Raw genomic sequence first — 23,631 nt, forward strand, 5'->3', positions numbered from 1 at the left:
GGTCCTTGTCCAAGAGATCGTCCAATTCCCCTGAGGAAAGGACCTCCTCTTCTGAGGGTCCACGCTCGGGCGACGGAGATCTAATCCGTTTACTGCCCCGCATAGCTGTGGCTATCATTTTTCCCATTCTTTTCTCCATCTCTCTTAAAGAGGTGAGTAATACCTCGTCCGTGACCATCTTAGGGTTGGACTGACCCGCGCCAGCTCCAGCCCCAGATCCCGATGGCCCCAAGGCTCCCTGTGGGGAAAGCAGCGGCATAGCTTTGTCCGAGACCTCAGACTCTCTGGGGGAATCCCCACCTCTTGTACCCTCTGACCCGGATGCCATGGTACAATACCGAGGTACACCTGCTACCTATTGGTACTTGGAACTATAAAAGTTAATTGCCCAAACACCTGTTTGGGGGATAAAAAATGCTTCCTCTCCCCTAGATGACTTTTTTTTTTTTGTTTTTTGTTTTTTGTTTCAAATCCAGGAAAGAAAAATCATTCTGTCCCCCTGAGTAGTATTGCAAGAAAAACTATGAGATAGAAAGAAACAGCCTATTTCTAGGCTTGAAAACAGTCTTCTGAAGACTGCAATATTCTTTTTGGCCACTGTGTGTCCTCGGCGTCCCGTGCTGCCGCTCTGGTCTTTCCTCCCCAGTTCCAATGTATCGAATGCTGTTTGGAACGAAAAGGAAGGGCCGCCCCTTCCTTAAACCACTGACCCGCCCTTCCCCCCTCAGCTAAACGGCGCGAATTGCGCCTATAACACGTGAACGCGCGCGCGCGCCCGCCGATAGGGGGGGGGGGGGTTGGGGGGAAGGGAGCCTCTCTGCTCCAGCTGGAACCACGAGGAGGTCAGCGTTTTGCCTGCTTTGCAGGCTCTGAGGAGGAAGACTGATGGAGCATCGCCTGGAGGCTTGCAGGTTAGCATAGCTCTCTGACACACACATACACTTTATATTACACAGGCCCTACTCAAATGCTTTTCCAACACTACAAGGGAGGTCACTTCTTATGGGGAAAAAATACACATAGAGCCATCCTATCATTAAGATATGTGACTAGTTTGCCAGATGCAGCGCATAACTTTAGGCATGTCCCCTGTGACCCCCCAGAAAAAACCTGCTAAGAACCAGTTTTCCCCTCACTTACCTGCTCCATGCCGCAGGACTTTGCCAAGCAAGAGGCCCAATCTTCCCCCATCTCCGTGGGGATGTCTAGACCTTCAGGCCCTGGGTTCCTATGAAGGATCCACTGTCCTGGGCCCATATAGCACTCTGGCAACAGAAACATTAGGCACCCAAAGGTTTCTAAGTTCTGGGCCCAGGGTCCAGCTCTCTAAAAAGAAAAGCATTATGGGCTATACCCCAAGGGTTTGGGGTCCGGTTACTGACAACTTTAGCGCTGAGGCCTTTGGACAGAACCGGTTAGCTCACCTAATCCCAAGGATGCGGAGGCAAGCTAAACCATGACCAACACCTAAGACACTGGCGTAAAAACTGAGGTACTCCTCCTATGGGAGGGGGTTATATAGGGAGGGGCATTTCCTGTTTGAGATTGCCAGTGTCCATCACCTGAAGGTACTCCATATAACCCATATAGTAATGAATGCCGCTCTGTGTCCCGTGATGTAACGATAAAGAAAATGCATTTAAATTGCATTGTTTATTGTGAAAATGACAGTTGCAGTTTGGGAGTTAACCACAGGGGGCGCTGTAGGAGTTAGGGTTCACCTAGTGTGTGTTTACAACTGTAGGGGGGTGTGGCTGTAGGACTGACATCATCGATCGAGTCTCCCTATAAAAGGGATGACTCGATCGATGCAGCGCTACAGTGAAGCATGGGGAAGCCGTGTTTACATACGGCTCTCCCCGTTCTTCAGCTCCGGGGAGCGATCGCGACGGAGCGGCTATAAACTAATAGCCGCGCCGTTGTCCCGGATCGCTCCCCGCGGGAATCCGACCGCCGCATTTAGCGGGGGGAGTCCCGATCGAACCCCTGACCCACGTCTAGGCAGGAACGTACAGGTACGCCAATGTGCCTGTACGTGCCATTCTGCCGACGTATATCTACATGCGGCGGTCAGGAAGTGGTTAAAGTGATTCTAAAGGCAATTTAAATAACAAACACATCACACTTACCTGCTCTGTGTAATGGTTTTGCACAGAACAGCCCCGATCCTCCTCTTCTCGGGTTCCCTACTGGGGGCTCCTAGCTCCTCCCATCAGCCAAGTGTCCCCATAGCAAGCTGCTTGCTCTGGGGGTACTTGTGCATGCCCCCGGGAACCCCCATCTCCTCGATGGCTGTGATTGACAGCAGCAGGAGACATTTGCTGCTGCCCCTCTGTCCAATAAGGTGGAAGAACCAAGAGAGCCGCTGCTCTTGTGCACATTGTTGGATGGACATCGGGCTCAGGTAAGTATTTAGGAGTATTTAGGAGTGGCTGGGGGGGAGCTGCACGCAGAAGTTTTTTTTTTTTAATCTAATGCAGAGAATGCTTAAAAGTGGTTGTAAAGGCAATATTTACTATGGTAATAACTATTAACCATTCAACAAACTATTACCGCTTATGATCTCCTTTGCAGGTATTTTTTAGCAATCTCTTTAAATTTAATTCTTTTATACTTTTCAAAAGTAAAGGGTAAGGAAGGCTGTTAACTTTGTATAACAGCTGCAGATCTAAACAGAAGGGGATCATACTCACCTACCAACTTCTCTCCAGCTCTAATCTTCCAAACTACCCACTATGGAAAAATGGGTGAAAGAACTTGAGTTTACTTTACCGGTCCAGCAGCAGCATTAGGCTCCGTACACACAAGAGGATATCCGCTGGAAACGGTCCGCCGGACCGTTTCCAGCGGATAAATCCTCTGGCGGATTTGGATCTGATGGCTGTACAGCCATCAGATCGAAATCCGCGCGGAATACATCCGCGGTGACGTGTCGCGGCGACGTGCGCGCCGCTGGAAGGTAAATACTTCCACGCATGCGTCGAACCATTACGACGCATGCGAGGGAGGGGAGCGGACGGACTGATCCGGTGAGTCTGTGCAGACGACCGGATCAGTCCGCTGGACTGGATTCCAGTGGATAGATTTTGTAGCATGCTACAAAATTTTTATCCGCTGGGAATCCGTCGGCTGGATTTTTATCCGCCGGGAAATGTCCGCTCGGACGTACACACGACCGGATCTATCTGCTGGAACTGATCCGTTCATCAATCCCAGCGGATAGATCCGGTCGTCTGTACGAGGCCTTAGGCAGTACAGGGCCTCCAGATCTAACGCTCACTGGGAAGTTGCGCTAAACAAAAAATCCTACACACTGTGGACATATTGGTTCTCCGCAACTTATTTGGTGGAGCAGTGAAAATGTACCTTTTGGAGAGAAGTTTCTCATCGGTTCAGGTACTTAAATCTCCTGTACCCCTGAACAGGCATTGGCCCTCTTCGGAATAGGGATTGAATCATGGCCCTACAAGGCACGGACCTTTTTCACACACACACACACACACACACACACACACTGTTAGGCTATCAGTGGCAAACAAAAAGATGCCCCTTCATTATTATCAGTGCTCTAAACCTTCAATTTTCACACCAAATGTGAACTTGACTTTTAACTACATAAATTATAGGGTTGCGGATCGGGTTAGGTAGTGATTCTGGGAATTGAGAATAGGTAAGCATGTCGAATTTGTAGAAAATCATGGGATTCGGGAGGGTAAATTCTAGTTTTAATGTATCAAATGTGTTCAGTGTACCATCAGTGAGTAAATGGGAGAGGTAAAAAAAATCCACTTCTGCACCAGGCTTCTTAATCTGGTATAGTCAAGAATTATTGAAGTGTTTTATTATGCCAGATGGGAGAATGGCCATTGTGCTTGGGTATATCTAGTCTGACAGAGGCTAGTCTCCATATTTTACTGTAATGAGTTAGGAGGGAGCTGCCCTCCTCTTTATTTATGGTACCCTCAATGCCCGTAGCTATGGCGCAGATGGGGTCTGTTGTCAGTTGGGCCCAGGCAGTACGTAGGAGTAATGTAAATCTCTGTCTGTCTTGTCTATATGAAACAGTTGAGATAATTGGGATGCCAAGTAGTAGAGGTTGAAGTCCGGCAGGGCCGTGCCGGCCAGAGCAGTAGGATTTTTGAGTAGTCACCATGCCAGTTTGGACCTATTCTTCTGCCAAACAAAAGGTTTGAGAATTGCATCTATGGTTTTGAAGTACTTCAATGGTAAATACACAGGGGTGTGCTAGAGAATATATAGAATTTTAGGGAGGAGTATCATTTTAATAAGGTTGATACGACCTAGCACCCAGAGAGGGAGGCGTGTCCATACCTGTGTTTTGGATTTAACCGTTTGGGATCCGCGCTATAGTCAAATGACGGCTACAGCGCGGATCATAAAATCCAAGTGGACGTCAATTGACGTCCGCCCCTTTGCGCGCTCCAGAGCGCGCAGCAGGGAAACTCTGTGTTGCCCGTGTCCCTTGGACACTGCCAATTACAGATCGCCGCGAACGGCCAATCAGAGTGGCTGTTTGCGATGCGATCTGTGCGGCCAATGAGAGATGATCTCATATGTAAACATATGAGATCATCTCTCATTGCCGTTTTACACAGAGACAGCTGTGCTGTCTCTGGAGAGGAGACCGATCTGTGTCCCTTGTACATAGGGACATAGATCGGTCACCCCCCAATCACCCCCCCTCCACCTACAGTTAGAACACAATGCAGGGAATACATTTAACCCCTTCCTCACCCCCTAGTGTTAACCCCTTCAAAGCCAGTCACATTTATACTGTAATTAGTGCATATTTATAGCACTGATCGCAGTATAAATGTGAATGGCGCCAAAAATGTGTCAAAAGTGTCCGATGTGTCCGCCATAACGTCGCAGTCCCAATAAAAATCGCAGATCGCCGCCATTTCTAGTTAAAAAAAAATAATAATAAAAAATAATAATTCTGTCCCCTATTTTGTAGGCGCTATAACTTTTGCGCAAACCAGTGGCTTATTGCGATTTTTTTACCAAAAATATGTAGAAGAATATGTATCGGCCTAAACTGAGGAAAAAAAATGTGTTTTTTTTTTTTAAATTGGGATATTTATTATAGCAACAAGTAAAAAATATTGTATTTTTTTCAAAATTGTCGCTCTTTTGTTTATAGCGCAAAAAATAAAAACCGCACAGGCGATCAAATACCACCAAAAGAAAGCTCTATTTGTGGGGAAAAAAGGATGTCAATTTTGTTTGGGAGCCACGTCGCACGACTGCGCAATTGTTAGTTAAAGCGACGCAGTGCCGGAAGCTGAAATTTCACCTGGGTAGGAGGGGGGTATATGTGCCCAGTAAGCAGGTGGTTAATCAGGGCAAACAGTGGTTCTACGTTGAGAGACACATAATCAGGCAGGGACCTAGTGACGTTCACTTCTAAGTATTTGATACTATTAACTCGCTGTAGGGGTAGTTGGGACTGTAAATATGAACTCCTATTTGCTAACGCACACTAAGTGGACCAACATATCCGTATGACTTACTACAGACTTCCTCTGATTTGGCCTCCCATCCTGCTGGTTTAGGCATGCATACTCACATACGATTGTTTGCAATGTTTATACATAGAACCTCTCTTTTTACTCTGAAGTACATGTCCCTGTATCCAGATGCACTATATTGTTATAATGGAAATTTTAAATGACAAACCTATTCTCTTGGATCTCTGCTCATCTTTTTTGTTCTCTGCTCCTCCCTTTTTATCTTCTTCTTTCCCTGAAGAATACTTTTTTCCCTAGTTCTTCCCATCCTACTTTACCTAACTTAACGTTCGTTATTGGACACACAAAGGAGGCTATCTATGCAATAATACTTTAAATATGATATAGTGTCCCATTTTGAATACCAAAACCATTTAACTGTGTTAGAAATTACCTATGTATACCCTTTGTATAATCATATAATATGAACATACCGTATTTTCCGGCGTATAAGACGACTTTCTCGATGCAAAAAAACGCATCCAAAGTCGGGGGCCGTCTTATACGCCGGGTACAGTCTCCGTGCTGCGAGCGTCAATGATTTAAAAGACGCTCCTTCTCTTCAGAGTGTTCTGTGATAGGCGGAACACAAATCTTCCCAGCAGCGCCTCTGTTCTGTGTTCCTCCTATCACAGATGCCTTCTCATCCTCGGACGAGATGAGAAAACGTCCGTGATAGGCGGAACACAGAACAGAGGCGCTGCTGGGAAAATTTGTGTTCCGCCTATCACAGAACACTCTGAAGAGAAGGAGCGTCTTTTAAATCATTGACGCTTGCAGCACGGAGACTGTCACCGCCTGTCTATTCACACAAAAAAGTGAGTGATTGCACTGTCTGTTTGCGGTGATTGCACTGGGGGGCAAGTGATGGCACAGAGAGGGCCAAGTGATGGCACAGAGAGGGCCAAGTGATGGCACAGAGAGGGCCAAGTGATGGCACAGAGAGGGCCAAGTGATGGCACAGAGAGGGCCAAGTGATGGCACAGAGAGGGCCAAGTGATGGCACAGAGAGGGCCAAGTGATGGCACAGAGAGGGCCAAGTGATGGCACAGAGAGGGCCAAGTGATGGCACAGAGAGGGCCAAGTGATGGCACAGAGAGGGTAAAGTGATGGCACAGAGAGGGGAAAGTGAAGGCACAGAGAGGGGAAAGTGATGGTACAGAGAGGGGAAAGTGATGGTACAGAGAGGGGAAAGTGATGGTACAGAGAGGGGCAAGTGATGGTACAGAGAGGGGCAAGTGATGGTACAGAGAGGGGCAAGTGATGGCACAGAGAGGGGCAAGTGATGGCACAGAGAGGGGCAAGTGATGGCACAGTGAGGGGCAAGTGATGGCACAGTGAGGGGCAAGTGATGGAACAGTGGGGGCATGTAATGGCACAGTGAGGAATGTAATGTAATGGCACAGCGAGATTTGAAAAAAGCCTGTTTCTGTCAGCGGTTGTTCCGGCTACCCCTCAGTTTCCAGAAAGACTAGTAAGAAGGGGGTAGCCTTATACGGCGAGTATATCCCAAAACCAACATTTTTCCTGGAAAATTAGGGGGTCGTCTTATACGCCCAGTCGTCTTATACGCCAGAAAATACGGTAGATGTTGGGTATAATAAGAAACTGTAATTCAAAAAAAATAACAAAACATACTATTTAATAAAAAAAAATTAAAAACTTCAAAAACGCAAATCCCAAACAGTACAACTCACTGAAAAATCAGAAATACCTACAGATAAGCAGTAATGTCCAGTTGTTTCTGTTGATTGGCCCTAGCTCTAGAGGCTCTGTAGTTGGTGAATTTCTCTTATGTGAAAACCTCTGATGTGCTATATTTCTTCTCGGCTCAAGAAAGCGGATTAGTAAGGAGCTCACGGGGACCACGAAAGTGGAAGTCTGAACAACAAAAATAGTCCAATTCTACATCAATCTAAATGTTCCCTGATTTTCCAGGAAAAAAAAAAATAACGAAACGCCATGTAGACTGCAACTCTCCTGATTGCACTGTTGAGCTTTGAGCCAACCAACTATTGATTGTGTTTTGGAGATGTCCAGAAAGGAAAAAGAGCAGGTGGCAAATTATTTACCATTAAAAAAATATATAAAATGGAATTATCATTGACCTCAACTGCTGTTGAACTAACGCCTGCAGTTCTTTAGCTGTAATTTTGGGAGCCCATAAGGGGCTCATAAAAATAAAGCCTAATTTCTTCCATTCATGCTCATATTTCTGTAATGGGGGAGTTTGAAATAAAATAAGCAATAGCATATATATATATATATATATATATATATATATATATATATATATATATATATATATTTTACACACACACGGACACTGAACAAATAGCAATATAAAATAAATAAAAAAAAATTCAAAAGGCAACCTATCAGTCCCTCACGCAATATATTTTTATGCATTACGGGGGAAAAAAAATGCTTTGCCAACAGAGACTGCTCCTTAAAGCGGAGTTCCAACAATATCTAGCAATTTTTTTTTTTTTAAATCCATCTATTATAAGCATACTATTATATTGTGACACACATTACTCTTCTATATTACGCTGCTATAGTTTGCATTTTATATAAAAACAAATCTTATATTTCTTCTTCTTGTGCGTTCCCATCTTGCTTGTGGGCAGGGATGATAGGATGATTTTCCAAGGCTTGTGGGCCCATAGGATGTACTTCCAGGATATGGTGCTGCTGGATAACCAGCATGCACCGCCCGTTCTCGTGCATGCGCATTATGCACACATCGCACCTGTAGACATTTCTCTGGTTGCCATCACAACCGTTCTTATGGCAACCTAGCCCCCGGTGTTACCCACTGACTCCTGGGAAAGGATGACACACATCTCCCAGGCGTGCCACGGAGAGGAAGTGGAAGGGACCCCTTAGCAACAGCGCTGAAGGCGGGGGTAAAAAAATATATTTTTTCCAAATGTTGATGCCGATGCATAATGCTGTTGATTTCATTAAAGTACATTTTTGGGGTGGAACTCCACTTTAAGGCTCGGTTCACATAAGTCTGGGCATGGTTTCCTTGTGTTTGAAACTGAGTTTCAATCACCAGTTCAGGTTCGATCCAGGTACAAATTTCTACAGTGCAGGACACTTGAATTTGCACCCGAACAAGACTACAAAAAGTACAGGACCCTTTTTAAGAATGGACTGCGGCCAGTCATATGTGAACCGGCTCTATAGAAAGCCGGCTTGGTTCATGTCATGCGAATCAGATGCAGTTCAAAACGCAATTTGCATATATGTGAACCGAGTCTAAAAGGATAAGTTCACCTTTTGTAACATGTTACTACACCCATATACAGGGTGTAAAATGTGTCCTGTAGCACTGCCCTCCTCCCAATTCCCCATTGTGATAGCAAGCTGGGGATCTTCTCCCCCTATTCACTGTCACAATTTAACCAGTTATACTGCGGCAGGTTGGCTCCCCTGGGTGAATCGGCGTAGCTGTACGTCGGACATTTTAAGTCCGCTAGATGGCACGACGACAGAGGTGCGATGACGGAGCCAATGTGAGAGACAAAATGGAGATTTTTTCAAAGAAAACAGATAGATCTCCGTTCTGTCAGGAGAGAGGAGACAGATCTGCTGTTCATACTGATTATGAACAGTGAGCTGTCTTCTCCTTCAGGCTGTCCCACCCCCGTTAGAAACACTCCCTAGGACACACATTTAACCCATTGATAGCCCCCTGGTGTTAACCCCTTCCCTGGCAATGACATTTATACAGTAATCAGTGGCTATTTTTAGCACTGGCTCAAAAAAATTTGACAAAAAGTGTCCAATCTGTCTGCCGCAATGTCACAGTCCTGCTAAAAATCGCAGATCACCGCCAATATTAGTAATAAAAATAATAATAAAAATGGCGAAAATCTATCTCCTATTTTGTAGACGCTATAACTTTTGCACAAACCAATCAATATACGCAGATAGGTAAAAAAGGGGGGGGGGACAAAGAGAGAGGGGAAGGAAGGGAAAGAAGGGGAGGAAAGAAGAAAGGAAGAAAAAAGAAAGGGGTGGGAGAAGAGGGAAGAAGGGAAAGTGAATGTGGTGAAGACGGAGGGAAGAAAGGGGGGGGGCTAAAAGGAAGGGAGAGGAAGGGATAGGTAAGGAAAATGGGGGGGGGGGCGGAAGACAGTAAGTGGAGGCAAAGGGTGTGTGTATATATGTGAAGGTCTTACTTTACATTTACAAAAAGGCCAATATATGGTCAGAAACATTTTATTCAGAAAAGTTAAAAAAAAAAAAAATTTGAAACGGAATAAAGTCAGAAATGTTTTATTCAAAAAAGTTAAAAATAATATTTTTTGAAAAGGAATAAATTGATTGGATGTGGATCAAACCACCCTTCGGTCTAAATCCCAGTAGATAATATTGTATAGGAAAAACCATACAGAAACCTATCAAACAATAATAAAAAAAGAGTCTATTAGGCCAAAAAAAAACGAAAAATAAGTAGTGTGATTACAGAATTTATCCCAACATGGGGATTCTCACCTAATTCCTTGTATGTGCGTTTCCTTCGCACAAGGAAACATTGGAAGGAGACACACATACACAAAGAATTAAGTGAGAATCCCCATGCTGGAATAAATTCTGTAATAACACTACTTACTTTTTTTTTTTTTTTGGCCCAATAGACTCCTTTTATTATTGTTTGTTAGCTTTCTCTACGGTTTTTCCCATACAACATTATCTACTGGGAGTTAGACTGAAGGGTGGTTTGATCCACATCCAATCAATTTATTCCTTTTCAAAAAATATTATTTTTAACTTTTTTGAATAAAAGATTTCTGACTATATATTGGCCTCCTTGTAATTGTAAAGTAAGACCTTAGAATATCTGTGTGTCCCCCCCCCCCCCGCTTTCATCTCCTTCACTATACTCACATTATCTCCTCACATATACCCACACCCTTTCGCTCCCCTTACTGTCTTCCGCACCCCCCCCCCCTTTTCCTTCCCTCCTTTCCCCTCCCTCTTCCCTTCCTTTTAGCCCCTACATCCTTCCCCTTCCTTCCCACCCCTCTTCTCCACATTAACTTTCCCTTCCCTTTCTCTTTCTCTTTCCCCCTCCTTTCTTTTTTCTTCCTTTCTCCTTCCCTCCCCTTCTTTCCCTTCCCCTCTCTCTTTCTTTTCTTCCCCCCTTTTTTCCTATCTGCGCCATATTGCTATCAACACATTAATACCATGAACACCATTGTACACGCGTCTGCTCTTCCTTCCTGGTGAGGACACAGAGGTTATCCCCATGGGCCCACTAGGCTTCCTCCCCACTGGACTGACTGTAATACAACAGTATACTAATATAATCTTGTATAACAACAGGTATTAACTGATCCACTCAACCCTTTGCTCCTTTCTTGGTTTCGACACATTGTTGGGCATAAAATAGATGGAATGTAGTTCTAATTTGTTAGCTTTAAAATTATATTGCTGACCAGCCGCCGCAGTTATACGGCGGCAGGTCGGCTCCCCTGCGCGAGAGCCCGTAGCTATAAGTCGGCATCTCGAAGCGGCCACTAGGGGGGCGCGCTGATCGCCACCATTACTAGTAAAAAAAAATATGAATAAAAAAATGCCATAAAACGACCCCCTATTTTGTAAACGCTATAACTTTTGTGCAAACCAATCAATAAACGTTTATTGTGATTTTTTTTACGAAAAATATGTAGAAGAATACGTATCCGCCTAAACTGAGGGGAAAAAAAAGTTTGTTTATATATTTTTGGGGGATATTTATTATAGCAAAATGTAAAAAATATTATTTTTTTTCAAAATTCTCGCTCTATTTTTGTTTATAGCGCAAAAACTAAAAACCGCAGAGGTGATCAAATACCACAAAAAAAAAAGCTCTATTTGTGGGGAAAAAAGGACGCCAATTTTGTTTGGGAGTTACGTCGCACGACCGTGCAATGGTTAACCCTTGGTTTTTATAGTCAGTGATGATCAAAATATCTATCAATATCTGTGAATATTGGGGGAACTAATGCGCAAACCACACTAATAGAAAAACAGTGATCTAATTAAAATGAAATATATATATGAATGTGCTAAGCAGCAGCCATGACTAAATAAGTGTTCGCACACTGACGATTATGATTAAAAAGGGGGTGTAATGGCACTTGCTAAAAAAACAATAATTATAATACGTGCAAAAAAAGTGGGTGCATATAAGTGCACAACACAAAATAATAGTGCATCTAATAACACAATGCAGTGCAATGATAATGCAAGGATGATCCCAAAATAAAAATATAACATCAAAATAAAATAAATCAATGAACTAAAATAATTTCCACAAGATACATAAAATTCTTCATGCAATAATGTGCAAACAAGTGAGTCTTTATATGTGCTCCTCAAAACGTATAAATATAATAAGTTACGTGGCTGGACGAGCAGGATTCTGGCCAAAGCGGTGTGCAGTATCGTGTTTGGCCTGAGGTGGGGGGGGGGCACCGGAGCCGTTCGGAAATGCACGGAAAGGCCCGAAAACAGCTCAGCTGACCTCGGCAAACCTGGGGAACGGAGTCTTTCCGAGGTCAGCCGAGGTGTCCTCTGGCCTTTTCGTCCGTTTGAGGCTCTCCGGCCCTCCCCCTACCTCTGGCCGCATGCGGTATTGCATGCCTTGGAAGTAAAAAAATGTTCCCATTGACTTCAATGGTGAAACTCTCTTTGATATATATGCAAGTACTTTAGATTATGAGCATTCTCCTGGAACGGATTATGCTCGTAATCTGAGGATCCACTGTATTTCCGAATGGCTCCTCTCAGTTCCGGTGCCCCCGCACTTCAGGCCAAATGCGGTACTGCATTAGCTTGAATTCTGCTCGTTTTGCGAGACAGCACGCGCAAACCGAGTCATTTTTTTTTTTTTTTTTAAAGTTCCTCGTCTTTTAAAATGCTTGTTAACCGCGTTACTCGTAAGCAAGGTTTCACTGTCTTTTATTCGAGTTGGGTATATGTCTACATTGTGTATGCAGAAAGCAAGCATAATAAAAGAGTTAGGGCCAGATCCTCAAAAGGGATATGCCGGCGTATCTACTGATACGCCGTCGTATCCCTGTTTCTATCTTTGGAACTGATCCACAGAATCAGTTTCCCATAGATAGGCAGAAGATCCGACATATGTAAGGGACTTACACTGTCGGATCTTAGGATGCAGTACCGCAGCTGCCGCTGGGGGCATTTCTCGTCGAAATGCCGCTTCGGGTATGCAAATTAGCACTTACGGAGATCCACGAAGCTTTTACGCTTCGTTTTTTCTCCGTAAGTATTAGTTTGCAAACGCAAAATTAGGGCTGCTTTTACAAAGTGTAAACTGTTTACACCTTGTAAAAGTAGACCCTTCTTTCCCGCGACGCTGTTATTTATTTTTTTTTATTTATTTTTTTCCCGCCGTATCTTTTTTTTTTCCCGACGCAACTTTTTTTACCCGACGCGATTCACAAAACTCGGCGCAACGTAATTTCGCGCAATGCACGTCGGGAAAATTACGTCGGGAGCATGCGCAGTACGTCCGGCGCGGGAGCGCGCCTAATTTAAATGGGACTCGCCCCATTAAATTAGGAACGCCTTGCGCCGGACGGATTTAAGTTACACCGCTGCAAATTTCCAGGTAAGTGCTTTGTGGATCGGGCACTAACTTGGGAAATTTGCGGCGGTGTAACTTAAATGGGAAAAGTTAAGTTACGCCGCCTGGCTGTGGATCTGGCCCTTAATTTTTAATGATCTTTTGTTATGAGGTTTAAGCATTTCTTTGAGAATCATGCATTTTGCACATTAAATAGTATTTTGTGGGTGCATGGACTACAGCATGTATGTACAATGCATACAATCAGTAGGTTAAGGCTCCATTTAAAAGTGGTTGTAAACCCTTACAGACCACTTTTGACTACAGGCAAGTCTATTATAAGGCTTACCTTTAGGTATCGTGGATATATCCTAAACCTGCACGGTTAAAGAGATATCCACTGTATCAGCATGTGCCAACGTCATTGGCACATGGGCACTGAAGAAACGGACGGGTGCCCCGTTTCTTCAGCTAATGTGACGTTACCGGCAGCTCCCATGCACATTCGCGGGAATTATGTCATTGTGACTCCGGCCAATCACAGCACCGGAGTCCACAATACCCGGTAACAATTCCAGGAGACATGTCGTCGGCCAGAGCAGTGTGCCGGGACCGCTGTGGGGACTTCAATCTAAGGTAAGTATTTCATAATGAGCTAGTATGCTATACATACTAGCTCATTATGCCTGTGTCTTGCAGTTGGGTTTACAATCACTTTAACTATGCTCTTTTGAACTATGGCCGCTGTTGCCAATGAAGCATGGTGCTAATTGCAGCTCTTCGTTGAGTCCAAGGGCGCTCACAGTCTTTTACAATCCTAGCAACATCCCTGGGGAGGGGAATAAATCTTTTCTCAGGAATGCTGTAATGCTGTGATGATATGGAAAGTAAATAATTTTCTAAGAAGCCATTGAGATATGTTGTACATCATCCGCACACCACCAGGTGCTCCCATAGATTAACAAAAACCATTCCTACAAAGAACAAATAATTTGGTTTAGGAAATTAGAGTTTAATCTTCAACCAATTCCAGCTCCAGAAACGCAGTTCTACGCCGGTTAATTAATAGTTTAGATTACAAGATCAAAATGGAGTACTTCTTTAAACAAAATGAAATCTCTGAGAATTAGTCTTAACATTTCTCTTATTAGCAAAGGCTAAAATTCCCATTCTGACAGCACATACTGCATGCATTTTTCATTAAAAAGAAATATTAAAAAGAAATATATATGACTGTGGAAAAGAACATAATTAAAAAGATGTACACCTCCTATAAACCTGATGAGATGTATGTGTTGCGCTAGATCTGAAAGAACGCTTAAACAGCATTGCAAAAATAATCACCTAAAATGAACTCACAATGGACCGACAATGGAGATCACATAACCACAGCTCCATCTAGTGACGGATATTCAAACTTTCAATACAGACCTAGATTATAGACGCAACTTCAAAAATCTTTACAATAATTATTAAGAAATTTAATTTAACCCCTTAAATAACCAGAGGCAATAGATTTAATATATAAAAAAAAGATAAACCTTAAAGCGGAGGTTCACCCTAAAAACAATTTTCTAACATTACATTGTGCTCACTCTCGACATCGACAGTACACGGATGTTTTTTTTTTGTTTGTTTTTTTCCGTACATACCGTTGTATCACTATTTTCCCCGCCGTCTTCCGGGTAGTGGCTCCCGCGGGAGTGGGCGTTCCTATGCACAGGCTAAGTGATTGACATGACAAAAGCTTCCCCCCGGCGCATAACGAGTTGCCGAAAGAAGCCGAACTGCGGGTCGGTGCTATACGGCCCCTGCGCACCGACGTTCGGCTTCTTTCGGCAACTCGTGACGCGCCTTATAAAATGTAACCTCTATTTTGTAGGCGCTATAAATTTTGCGCAAACCAATCAAACGCTTATTGCAATTTTTTTTTTATAAAAAATATGTAGAAGAATACGTATCGGCCAAAACTGAGAAATATATATATCTATTTTTTAATTGGGATATTTATTATAGCAAAAGTACAAATAATTGTTTTTTTTTTCAAAATTGACGCTCTTTTTTTGTTTATAGCGCAAAAAATAAAACTGCAGAGATGATCAAATAGCACCAAAAGAAAGCTCTATTTGTGGGGGGGAAAAAAGGACGTCAATTTTGTTTGGGAGCCACGTCGCACGACCACGCAATTGTCATTCAAAGCGTGACAGTGCTGAAAGCTGAAAATTGGCCTGGGCAGGAAGGGGGTGAAACTGCCCGGTATTAAAGTGGTTAGTCATTGGTAATTTCTAGTTAATAGACCAAAAGTAATCCAGAGAAGTGCTGTAAGGTGAAAAAGTTACAATAGAGGAATAGGCGCTTACGTAAACCCCCATCCATCAATGGCACTGGCAAACACCACATTGCCCTGGTCTGGGGAGAAGTAGAGATGAGAGTCGTCTGTGTTTTCTAATCCTGCACTCCAGTCATACACCTGATCCCCTTCCGTTGTCTCTGTGGTAGTGTCTTTTTCAGCTCTCTCTTCCAGGACCCTGGAGGTGAACAGGCCTCCCGTCACGGCATTTACCTGAAAAATAAATAGGAGGATTGGTTAGAGATAATTTTGTCAGCAAGTGGCACATTGAACGGATGTACACACCTCCTATGGATGCAATGCTTACCTGCTCCAGTATTTTTTGAAGATGGGTATATGCTTCTAGGGATGACATTTTCAGTTCCACTATCAGTCTATCAATCTTATTGATTACCAAAACAGGCCGTATATTCTCCAACCAAGCTTGTCGTAATACTGCCTGGGTCTACAGAAAAAAAAACACAGAAATTAGTTTTAGCATAATACCACGTTACAGTATTGTGAGGTCCCAGTTACACTATAGGATCTATGCATAAAAATAAAATTGCTGTGTGGTTGTCACAAGCCTCTGCTCAGTTGTCCCAAATAATCACCGTAAATTGGCCAATACATTTCCTATGATTGTTAGATCTAGCAAGTAGCCATAATGCTGTATTTTCCCAGAACTAAACGTCATAGGCTAATTGGGGTAATTATTTACGATAGCTGGAAGAATTGTTTGTCACATTCATCCAGTAATTTTTTTTTATAAAATTGATTCCTATAATTTTGATGCAGCGAATATAGGTGAAAAGAGAGAGAGAGAGAGAGAGAGGAGAGAGAGAGAGAGAGAGAGAGAGAGAGAGAGAGAGAACACCGGCGTATCTACATTTCAAATTACCCGCGTCGTATCTTTAGTTTGAATCTTCAAACCAAGATACGACGGCATCTGGGTTCGATCCGACAGGCGTACGGCTTCGTACGTCTTCTGATCGTAGATGCAATACTTCGGCGTCCGCTTGGTGGAGTTTGCGTCATTTTCCGCGTCGGGTATGCAAATTCGCTTTTTCCGACGATCCACGAACGTACGCGCGGCCGTCGCATTCTCTTACGTCGGCTTTTTCCGGCGTATACTTTAAAGCTGGTATTTTGCGGCGTATAGTTCGATTATCCATGTTAAGTATGGCCGTCGTTCCCGCGTCAAAATTTAAATTTTTTCTTTTTTTTGCGCAAGTCGTCCGTGAATCGGGATGGATGCAAGTCACATCTAAGTTAAAAAAATGACGTCGTTGCAAAGTCATTTCGCGCAATGCACGGCGGGAAATTTCGAAACGGCGCATGCACAGTTCATTCGGTGTGGGGACACGCTTCATTTAAATGAATCACGCCCCCTAATCGCCGATTTGAATTCCACCGCCAGAAATACACTACGCCGCCGTAACTTACGGCGCAAAATCTTTGAGGATTTGAAAGAACGCCAGGTAAGGTACGGCGGCGTAACGTATCTCTGATACGCTGAGCCTATCCATTTCTATGTGGATCTGGCCCAAAATGCATAAGAACTAAACTATTATGGACAACAGCGCAGTGCTTGCCTCCTATTCTTTGATTAAATATGAATTTATTTAATTTTTTCTGACCTATTGAGGGACACAGAAAAGCACATACTGTTGGGTTATAATGCTGCCTACAGGAGGACTGGTCACGGTTAAAAAAAAAAAAAAATGTATATACACACATACATATATATTACACACGCACACACACACACCAGCCCAGCATAACCCCTCCTACTACCAGCATGCCTCAGTTTGTTGCTAGTGTCTTAGGAGGATGGAAATCTTTTCTTCAACTCTGTTGGGAACCGTCTAATCTTTTTGATGGCGTTTCTTCTTAATTTTTTGCTTTAAATCAAGATTCTTTGGTCTCTACATTTGCAGCTATCTGGAGCTGCCTAGGTACTGGACATGGCAGGTCTAGCTTAGAAGTGACCTCCAGACACTGGGTTTTGCGTTAGCCACTTTCTCGCCCCCATTCTGATAACAAGTTAGCCGTGGAGCGCTTTCCAGGTCGAGAGCCATTGGCATTGCCTCTGGGCTTGCCCAGTCTCTGAAGACTTGTTCTGTTAGTAGGCTGATCGGGCTGAGGACAAGTACCGATACTTTATTTTATGTACTCGCCGATACCGAATACCGATACTTTTTTAAAATGTGTCCCCAAATGCAGCCATGTCCCCCCACATATGCAGCCATGTCCCCCCACATATGCAGCCATGTCCCCCCCATATTCCAGCCATGTCCCCCCCATATTCCAGCCATGTCCCCCCCATATTCCAGCCATGTCCCCCCCATATTCCAGCCATGTCCCCCACATAATGCAGCCATGTCCCCCACATAATGCAGCCATGTCCCCCACATATGCAGCCATGTCCCCCCCATATGCAGCCATGTCCCCCCCATATTCCAGCCATGTCCCCCACATATTCCAGCCATGTCCCCCACATAATGCAGCCATGTCCCCCACATAATGCAGCCATGTCCCCCACATAATGCAGCCATGTCCCCCACATAATGCAGCCATGTCCCCCACATAATGCAGCCATGTCCTACATACCTTGATGATGCCGCACGTGCCGCTGTTAATCAGCGTGCGGGGAACATTACAGCTTTCGTTTGAATAGCTGTATCCCCGCCGCGTATAGACACTCCCCCTTGCTCGGGATTGGACAGATCATCCGTCCAATCCCACGCAAGGGGGAGTGTCTATACGCGGCGGGGATACAGCTATTCAAACGAAAGCTGTAATGTTCCCCGCACGCTGATTAACGGCGGCCGTGGCTTTGCGGTTTGCGGCGACGGGGGGGGGGGGGGGGGACAAGTATTCTATTTCAGTATCGGGGGTATTTGCGGGAGTACGAGTACTCCCGCAAATACTCTGTATCGATACACATCGGGACAACCCTAATGTCAAGGAAACACCTCCCCAAGTCTGCTCCTGCTTTGCAAAGAACCACAAGGAACTCCAGATCCTTAGTTTGTTTATACTGCCCGTCCACAACAACTATGATCACCTCCAGCCACCCGACTCTCACCAACTGTCTGGGTTTTGTGAGTACCTTGTACCTTAAGCCTAGTTGAATCACTGCCAGTCACAACATGTCTGTATATAGAGACAAAGGGGAAGTCCCACTGCAATGAGTGACCCCAGCTCACATATTCCTAATGCCGCATACACACCATCACTTTATGTGATGAAAAAAAACTACATTTTCTGTGAAGTAAAAAACGACGTTTTTGAAACTTCAATTTTCAAAGACGAAGTTGCCTACACACCATCGTTTTCTCACAATGTTCTAGCAAAGCGAGGTTACGTTCCACCACGTTTTTCCATTGAAGCTCGCTTCATAAGTAGCTTCTGGGCATGCGCGGATGAAAAAACGTCGTTTTAAACGACGTTTTTGCTACACACGGTCAATTTCTGTGAAGTAAAAAGTGCACTTTTGAAAAACGACACATAAAATTGAAGCATGCTTCAATTTTTTTTGGTCGTTTTTTAGAAGACATAAAACGACGTTTTCCCCCACACACGGTCAATTAAAGTGACGTTTTTAAAAACGTCATTTTTTTTCATCACATAAAACGACCGTGTGTACGCGGCATAACAGTTTTGTTCTGTGTCTTCCGAAGACACAAACATTTGCAATCTGCAACCTGGTTACTCAATGATTATACAATCCACCTTTTATTGGAGTCCTCTTTAGCACCACCAAGTGAGGCCCAATCCCATCCGGGACATATACTTCAGTTGTACAAGACCTTGTGATCAAACTCATCCAGTTTCTCACCGCAGCTGACCACAGAGGCTCCAAGTGCAATCCTGTGTCTTCCCCTGCAGAGTCCATATCCGATCAGCTGGCAACAGGTTGCAATGACCATCTCTTACTCTGATCTGGGTTCCCCCAAGTCTCTCCCTGATGGGATTATCTTGGATAAATTGCAGTTTTCTGCCATTAGCCTTAAATTAAAACAGACCACTTGTATGTACAGTATGTGGTACATATCATTGGAGCACATTGGTGTAAGAAGTCTAAAGACAGTTTGGCCAAGTCTCTTCCCATATGGCCACCCGGAGTTCCAGGTTTCACCATTAGTGAAGCCTTCAGAATAAATATTTTCACCCACTTTTTTCGAAGGAGGTTTACTAATCTTTGCAAGCTCTTGGGTCGTATTTCCTTCAGGTGTAGAGTGCCATTTCATGCTTATGATTTAATCCCATCACCCCTCTCCCTCCCTGTATCAGGGCACAGATTAGACCTACCTCTACTTCCTTGGGGACTTCGGGACTCAACATTTCCTGTTTTAATGTCTGTGTCAGTCTGGTTTTAGGAGATGTACCCCAGCCTGTCCACTGTTCTTTTCCTCAGAGCACTCATTTATCTCTTTTGAAACACATAAGCTGTAAGATTTAAGATGAGCTTGATATCCATCAAGTTCGCCATCCCTGTCCTTTCCCAGAGGGTTCATGTGACCTGGGAGGTCAAGTACTTGCTCATTATTGCCCCACCAGTGCTCTGGCTTCCCAGTCTCGCCCCTGCATTCACTGTGATCTGACCACCCAGGTTTTCCTTGTCTACAGATAGGTGGGAGTTGAGCTTGGCCCTCAGCAAAATTGTTCCTTGCTGCCAATATTGGGGAAGAGATCCATCATCTAACCCCTGCCTATTCCTTGCATTGGAAACTTCCATGTAACTCACCATATTGGTCATAGTATAGAACCTTAATTCTCTAAGGGAGTCCAGGGATCACTTGACGGAGTCATTCTCAGTGTCTTTAGCACTCAAATATGGAAATACGGGTTTTCCCCCTTTCCCCCATTTTAGGCCGGACTCACACTAGTGCAGTGTGAATTTCAGCTCTCTGATCTCTGCAGAGAGATAAGAGAACTGTTCAGCAGATCATCTCCGTTTTAGCTGCGAATTTGGAGACCTGGGAGAGGGGAGGGGGAGGGGGGGGTAAGTGTATTGAGGTGAATGAGAGAAATCCTAAAGAGAAATGAACACATCTGCGAATTAGATGCGTGCCCATAAAAGATAATGGGCCTGAATTCGCACCTGAGACGCACCGCAATGCCTAGAAAACGCACACTTTTTTTGGCAATGCGCAGTGCGAATGCATCGCACATATGTGAACCAGCCTCATTGAAATCAATGTATCTTATGTTATGTGAATTGGATGCGGTTTAAGACGCAACCAATTTGCATAGGTGTGAACCTGGCCTTAAGGTTGAAATGGTTTTGACGATATTTGATATTTTTATCCTATTTATGTAAGGGTGACTGTATGAGCAGTGTGTTTGTCTGCAGTGCTTTTATGTTTTACAATGTGATGAGTAGGGCTGCAACTAACGATTATTTTCATAATCGATTAGTTGGCCGATTATTGTTTCGATTAATCGAAGAATCGTTTAATAACCTTAAAAAAAAAAAAAAGGGTAATTTTGCTGCGATTTGCATTTTTTATTTTGTTTGGCCAATTTGTTGTTGGGCAGATTAACCACTTCCATACCAGGCACTTACGCACCTTCCCGCCCAAGCCAATTTTCAGCTTTCAGCCATGTCGCACTTTGAATGGCAATTGCGCGGTCATGCTACACTGTACCCAAACAAAATTGGCGTCCTTTTTCCCCCCACAAATAGAGCTTTCTTTTGGTGGTATTTGATCACCTCTGCGATTTTTTTTTTTTGCGCAACAACTAAAAAAAAAGACTGAAAATGTTGAAAAAAAATTCCGTTTTTTTTTTTTCTGTTAATTTTTTTGTAAATAAGTTTTTCTCTTTCAATTACGGGCACTGATATGGCGGCACTGATGGGCACCGATGAGATGGCACTGATGGACATCGATGAGGTAGTACTAACGGGCACAGATGAGGTGGCACTGATTGTCGGCGCTGGTATGCGGCACTAATGGGCACTCATAGGCGGCACTGATGGGCACACATAGGCGGCACAGATGGGCACTCATAGGCGGCACAGATGGGCACTCATAGGCGGCACAGATGGGCACTCATAGGCGGCACAGATGGGAACTCATAGGCGGCACAGATGGGCACTCATAGGCGGCACAGATGGGTGGCACTGATGGATACTTATGGGTGGCACAGATGGGCACTGATAGGTGGGAACTGGGCATGGATGGGCACTGTGGGGTGGCACTGATGGACACTGGGGTGGCACTGATGGACACTGGGTTGGCACTGATGGACACTGGGTTGGCACTGATGGACACTGGGTTGGCACTGATGGACACTGTGGGGCAGCACTGATTTTCCCAGGTTGCCAGTCAGTGCCTATTTGTGGGCACTGGTTGGCATCTTTTTTTATTATTTTGAATGCTTTTTTTATTTTTTTTGCAGGCTTTTTTATTTTTTGCTCACCCTGGTGGTCCAGGGTGGGCATCCCTGGTGGTCCAGTGTGGCGATCCGAGGGGGGGCTGCGCTGATAAACAATCAGCGCGAACCCCCCCTGTCAGGAGAGCCGCCGATCGGCTCTCCTCTACTCGCGTCTGTCAGACGCGAGTGAGGAAGAGCCATCAACAGCTCTTCCTGTTTACATGATTGGACACGGCTGATCACGTGGTAAAGAGTCTCCGCCGGAGGCTCTTTACGGAGATCGGAGATGCAGGGTGTCAGACTGACACCCCGCATCACCGATCGCCGCGCTGCGCGCCCCCACGGGCGCGCGCGGCATGAAATCCTGCAGGACGTTCTGGAACGTCCTGTCAGGATTTCAGAACCACTTCCCGGACGTAAATCGGCTATAGGCCGGGCGGGAAGTGGTTAAAAAACACAAATTGCCACAAAACTGCTTTTCTGCAGTTTCTCCATTGAAGTATATTGAGCCAAAAAAACAAAATAGCACCGTTTTGCGTAAAAAAAAAAAAGTCCTTGCCCTTTCCAAATACAGGTGTGACCCAGGCCTGAGATGTTTAGTAACATAATGGGGTTAAAAAAAAAAAAATTGTACAAAAAGAGCAAATAATCGCTACTGTAAGGGGTTCATTTGTTTACTGTTGGACAGTGAAAGTAATATTTTCAGTAGAGATTTGCTCTTTTTGTACTCTAAAAGGGCTAATTTTAGTTTATTTTTAACCCCATTATGTTACTGGCCGATTAATAGATTATGAAAATGGTAATCGATTAATTTCATAATCGATTAGTTGTTTCGGCCCTAGTGATGAGTTTTAAGAAATTTCATTGTAAACTGCCTTGCAAGGACAATAAAGCTTATCTATCTTCCTCAGTAGTCATTGCCCGGTCTGTCAGTTTAGGTGGACAGTCATGTCTTGGTGGGTTTGCAGTTGTGCCATACTCCTTCCATTTTTGGATGATGGATTGAACAGTGCCCCCTGAGGTGTTCAAAGCTTGGGATATTGTTTTATAAGCTAACCCTGCTTTAAACTTCTCTAAACTTTATCACTGCTGAAAGAGAGCACAATCCAGCCCATCTTGAAAAAATCTTACTTGGATCCCAAGGACCCAACTCACCGCCGTCCCATAACAGGCCTAAATGTTCTCTCCAAGATAATGGAGAAAGTAGTGGTACAACAGCTGCAACAGCATCTGGATACCCACAACCTACTCGATCCATTTCAATCAGGTTTCCGTCCCGGTCACGGGACAGAAACGGCCTTACTTAAAATATGGGACGATGCTCTCGAGGCCGCAGACGAAGGAGAATCTTGTCTCCTGGTTCTGTTGGACCTAAGCGCAGCCTTTGACACAGTAGACCACAAAATGTTACTGATGCGACTGGCCGAGGTAGCCAGAGTCGCAGAAGGTGATTTACCATGGTTTTCCTCCTTTCTTGGAAACCGATCACAAACAGTGAAACTGGGATCTTTCACGTCGGAAAAACGCACGGTGCCATGTGGAGTCCCCCAAGGATCCCCCCTGTCACCGGTACTGTTCAACATCTATCTTCGCCCTCTCTTTGATATTATCAGTAGCCAAGAACTACTCTATCACTCTTATGCAGACGACATGCAACTGTATTTTCGTATCTGCAACAAAAAGAATCATCATCTCAGTTTAGAGAAATGTCTCTCTTCAATAGAAAACTGGATGACTCAGGCCCCGTACACACGACAGAGGAACTCGACGTGCTTGGCACGTCGAGTTCCTCGTCG

At 44.3% G+C, this 23,631-nt stretch overlaps 1 protein-coding gene across 1 annotated transcript in view; it reads right to left on the reverse strand.

Moving 5' to 3' along the window:
* EFL1 (elongation factor like GTPase 1) overlaps window positions 1-23,631 on the reverse strand; it is a 623,792-nt gene that overhangs the window by 545,831 nt on the left and 54,330 nt on the right. The window contains exons 6-7 of the mRNA XM_040342558.1: window positions 15,777-15,914; window positions 15,480-15,682 (exon numbers count right to left, since the gene is read on the reverse strand). Of these exons, the coding sequence (XP_040198492.1) occupies window positions 15,480-15,682; window positions 15,777-15,914 (341 nt within the window). The remainder of the gene's footprint in view (window positions 1-15,479; window positions 15,683-15,776; window positions 15,915-23,631) is intronic.

The sequence above is a fragment of the Rana temporaria genome, chromosome 3, assembly GCF_905171775.1.
Source record: "Rana temporaria chromosome 3, aRanTem1.1, whole genome shotgun sequence".
In the NCBI taxonomy this organism is placed as follows: Eukaryota; Metazoa; Chordata; class Amphibia; order Anura; family Ranidae; genus Rana; species Rana temporaria.